General features: G+C 45.6%; 1 protein-coding gene across 1 annotated transcript in view; it reads right to left on the bottom strand.

Annotated features, from left to right (window-relative positions):
- hs3st3l (heparan sulfate (glucosamine) 3-O-sulfotransferase 3-like) overlaps positions 1–4,957 on the bottom strand; it is a 16,446-nt gene extending 11,489 nt beyond the window's left edge. Inside the window, exon 1 of the mRNA XM_023993282.3 lies at positions 3,976–4,957. Within this exon, the coding sequence (XP_023849050.1) occupies positions 3,976–4,433 (458 nt within the window). The 5' untranslated portion in view covers positions 4,434–4,957. The remainder of the gene's footprint in view (positions 1–3,975) is intronic.
- Between the last annotated feature and the right edge of the window lie 213 nt (positions 4,958–5,170).

Below are 5,170 nucleotides of genomic sequence, written 5' to 3' on the forward strand. Positions count from 1 at the left end.
ACAGACAGGCAGGCAGGCAGGCAGGCAGGCCAGGCAGACAGACAGACAGACAGACAGACAGACCAGACAGACAGAAAACAGGACAGACAGGAACAGACAGACAGCACTAGACAGGCAGGCAGGCAGCAGGCAGCAGGCAGGCAGGCAGGCAAGGCAGGCAGGCAGGCAGGCAGGCAGGCAGGCAGGCAGGCAGACAGACAGACAGACAGACAGGACAGACAGACAGACAGACGACAGACAAGACAGACAGACAGACAGCAGACAGACAGACAGACAGACAGACAGACAGACGCATAGACAGAGACAGAGAAAAAGAGAGATCCAGTCAGTCAGCGCTAGTGACTGAAACCTGACCTCTTTGCATACGTGAGAGGATTATTCCAATGCAGGATAAGACTTCCTGTTAACTGTAACTGAATCCTGTACTGACCAGAGATAACACACACACACCAACCTGGTCTTAAAGCATTTCGTATTATTCTGTACGTAAATCCGGGACACACCATTTAGTATGTTACGTTTCATATGGTATGTATTAATTTGTGGATGTGCATCAACCATTTCGTATGATATGTTGGCATCTTCCTATTTTGTTGCCTTACAACCTGGAATTAAAATAGATTTTTGGGGAGTTTGTATCATTTGATTTACACAACATGCCTACCACTTTGAAGATGCAAAATATTTTTTATTGTGAAACAAACAAAAAATAAGACAAAGAAACAGAAAACTTCAGCGTGCGTAACTATTCACCCCCCAAAGTCAATACTGTGTAAAGCCACCTAATGCAGCAATTACAGCTGCAAGTCTCTTGGGGTATGTCTCTATAAGCTTGGCACATCTAGCCACTGGGATTTTTGCCCATTCTTCAAGGCAAAARTTATCCAGCTCCTTCAAGTTGGATGGGTTCCGCTGGTGTACTGCAATCTTTAAGTCATACCACAGATTCTCAATTTGATTGAGGTCTGGGCTTTGACTAGGCCATTCCAAGACATTTAAATGTTTCCCCTTAAACCACTCGAGTGTTGCTTTAGCAGTAGACTTAGGGTCATTGTCCTGCTGGAAGGTCAACCTCCATCCCAGTCTCAAATCTCTGGAAGACTGAAACAGGTTTCCCTCAAGAATTTCCCTGTATTTAGCGCCATCCATCATTCCTTCAATTCTGACCAGTTTCCCAGTCCCTGCCGATGAAAAACATCCCCACAGCATGATGCTGCCACCACCATGCTTCACTGTGGAGATGGTGTTCTCGGGGTGATGAGAGGTATTGGGTTTGCGCCAGACATAGCGTTTTCCTTAATCGCCAAAAGCTAAATTTTAGTCTCATCTGACCAGAGTACCTGCTTCCATATGTTTGGGGAGTCTCCCACATGCCTTTTTGTCGAACACCAAACATGTTTGCTTATTTTTTTCTTTAAGCAATGGCTTTTTTCTAGCAGCTCTTCCGTAAACCCAGCTCTGCAGAGTGTACGGCTTAAAGTGGTTCTATGGACAGATAATCCAATCTCCGCTGTGGAGCTTTGCAGCTCCTTCAGGGTTATCTTTGGTCWCTTTGTTTCCTCTCTGATTAATGCCCGCCTTGCCTGGTCCGTTAGTTTTGGTGGGCAGCCCTCTCTTGGCAGGTTTCTTGTGGTGCCATATTACTTCCATTTTTGAATAATGGATTTAATGGTGCTCCATGGGATGTTCAAAGTTTCGGATATTTTTTTATAACCCAACCCTGATCTGTACTTCTCCACAACTTTGTCCCTGACCTGTTGGGAGAGCTCCTTGGTCTTCATGGTGCCGCTTGCTTAGTGGTGTTGCAGACTCTGGGGCCTTTCAGAACAGGTGTATATATACTGAGATCTTGTGACACTTAGATTGCACACAGGTGGACTATATTTAACAAATTATGTGACTTCTGAAGGTAATTCATTGCACCAGATCTTATTTAGGGGCTTCGTAGCAAAGGGGGTGAATACACATGCATGCACCACTTTTCTGTTTAAACATTTTTAGAGATTTTTTTTTTCATTTCACTTCACCAATTTGGACTATTTTGTGTATGTCCATTACATGAGATCCAAATAAAAAATACATTTAAATTACAGGTTGTAATGCAACAAAATAGGAAAAACGCCAAGGGGAATGAATACTTTTCCAAGGCACTGTATGATATTTTACGAAGTCTAGCTAGGTGGCTAATGTTTGCTAGGTAGCTAACGTTTGCTAGCTCGCTAACGTTAGCTAGGCTAGGGGGTTAGTGTTAAGGTTCGGGTTAGGTTTAGGAGTTAGGTTAAAGGGTTAGGGGAAGGATTAACTAAAAGGGTTAAGGTTAGGGTTAGGTGAAGGGTTATCTAAAAAGGTTAAAGTTAGCTAACATGCTAAGTAGTTGAAAAGTTGCTAATTAGCTAAAACTCTAAAGTTGTCCATGATGAGAGTCAAACTCGCGACCTTTGGGTTGCTAGACATTAACGTTATACACCAACTCACCCACCCCTAAGTAGCCATCTGTCTTATGTAACCATATCAAATATAACATATCATACTAAATGGAGTGTCTCATATTTACGTACAGAATAATACAAAATGCTCTGAGACCAGGCTGCACACACACACACATATATACACACACACACACACACACATACACACATACACACACACAAACTGATCGGGACTAATAGCTTTAGTCACGGCAAGCCAAGGTCTTGGGAGAGAAGTGAAGCCATCGATTTGAGAAACAGTGTAAGGATAAAACCTCTGCTCCATCTCAGTCCAGCCCTGTCCTGTCCTCTTTCAGATATGATCTATCTCCAGTCTGCCTGCCTGAGAGTGGTTCCTGTCAGAGATAGAGATCTGACGTGTCCTTATGAAGCAGATGAGAGCAGAGTGTACAGACAAAAAGGAAACATGTATTTCTATTTTAATCGAAATGCATGTTTGAAAGTTAAAAATATATATACTTTTTGTGCACCTGACCATGCTCTTATCGACTGCACTTGCAATGTCTCTTCGCAGACAGTTTTTTTTTCAAGCACCACATCCTACAGTGGACACAGCTGGTCTACATATACCATACACTGAGCTCTTCCTAACTTGACTTGTACCCGATGATATACCCCACTGTGTAATGAAGTGGTGTGACTGGGAGCGCATCATTATCTGTGAGCGTAAACTGACCTGGGGTCAGGATCAAGTTGACAGGCCTGACAGTGATATCAAGTGGCATGACAGTCAAGAAGCCCCATCTGGTCCTGGGGAGAGGGCAATCTTGTCACTCTGGGATGTCATTGAGACATACACACACAAACACACACACAGTGGAGACGTGGCACACCCTGGCATAATTTGTGTGTGTGCGTGTGTGTGTCAATAAGAGAGAGAGAGAGAGGACGAAGAGAGAGGAGAGAGAGAGAGAGAGAGAGAGAGAGAGAGAGAGAGAGAGAGAGAGAGAGAGAGAGAGAGAGAGAGAAGTGCATGTGCGCATGCCTGTGTGTGTGGGTGTTGTGACCTCTAGGATGAGACCAGACCCAGCTGACTAAGGTAACATCTGGCCTTAGCTGCAGAGATGATTGCACTGTGAGAACTCATCCAGACCCCCCCCCCCCTGCACATAAACACACAAACATTTACACACACACACACACAAACATACACACACACACACAGATTGGCATAGCCAGATGGCAGTCTCTCTCTCTGCCTGTCACCTAATCCACTATATGCTGGCCGTGGSTATGTTTGGGTATTCCAAAAACAAACAAGCATTATTCATAGATCTATTTCTATGTTTTAGGCTGCGTCACAGTGGATGCACATTCAAATTGTTCTGTAAAATMCATTACCAACCAAGTCCACCATTCATCGGATCAAATGGAACAATACTTTCTGATACAGGTGCACTGAGTCAAAAGCATTTCTCAAACAAACAACATTCTTTGGATAGCAATGCCCTTTGGAGAAATGTACACGTGCACGCATGATATTTACCTGTACCAGTGCAAGCCTCGTGCGTAATGCCGGTCAAAGAAGTGCGGCTCAGAGCCCAGCGCGCGGATGTCCGGGTGCAGCCTGAGAAACTCCAGCAAAGCCCTCGTGCCACCCTTCTTCACTCCTATAATAAGGGCTTGGGGTAACCGCCGGGTCGCCTTCCAATCTTTACCCGTGTTATCAGTCTCCAAACCGGGCGTCAGTGTGCTCCCCTCCCCGGTKCCTGGGTATCCATCTTCATCCTGTACCGTTACAACGTCCTTATAAAACGTCCGGTTTCTGTCATCGCTGGCGGGTCTGTCCGAGGCTGAGTTTTCCGTRAGGTCCGACTCGCAGCATCCCGTGAAGAAGTAGAAGAGAGAGACACAGATGATTCCCAAAGATAGAATGATTATAAGTTTTTGGAGGACTCTCCTGATGTCTCTATCCGTTGGGTTGCTGTGGTGAAAAGTTGCCATCGCCTTCCCTCAGAGTCCCATCCGAGGAGGGCCATTCTACTGCAAACTCAGCTCACATAACTTCATCTCTGTGAAGACACGAAGGCTTTCTGAGCCGCTCAGATAGAATAAAGTCTCCATAGTGCCGCTGTGTCGATTCCACAAAGCCCCAATAAAGTCGCCGGCGTGCCCGTGTCCCATCTTTCCCTTTGGCGGTTCATTCTGCGAGTATGAAATCCATTGAGTTGGATGCTATTCTCAACGTGACCTCGCTTCTCCGGAGTCCCAAACGCAGCTCAGCCACCCATTCAAGAGATCAATTCCTGTGTTTTGTKCAGACATCCACCCACTCATTCGACCCCACCGGCATGGAGAATATAGCCTACAGCTGTTAATATCAGCCGCGCAGGGCTGGAMTGGTCCTTTACCCTGGGATTACCCGCTGTCTCACTCCATGGGTCTCCGGGGACTGCGTGTCATGGGGTCTCGCTCTCTCTTTCTCTCTCTCTCCCAATTCTTTCTTYTCATTCATTTGTTCAGGAAAGTGTGCGCTGCGCTCCGAATTAAATTGTCTTTGATTGGAGGGTCATGGCCGAAGGCGGGTCTAATCCCAACGGATTTTATTMGGAAAACGGAGATGAATTTGATGCGCATGCACGCAGAAGAGAAGAGAGAGCAGTTATGGTGTGCATATACGACAGAGCATGACCCCTTCTTGATGTAGTACATCAACATTTATCCAGTGATTGTATCTGTTG

Source organism: Salvelinus sp. IW2-2015, linkage group LG8, assembly GCF_002910315.2.
Source record: "Salvelinus sp. IW2-2015 linkage group LG8, ASM291031v2, whole genome shotgun sequence".
Classification (NCBI taxonomy): Eukaryota; Metazoa; Chordata; class Actinopteri; order Salmoniformes; family Salmonidae; genus Salvelinus; species Salvelinus sp. IW2-2015.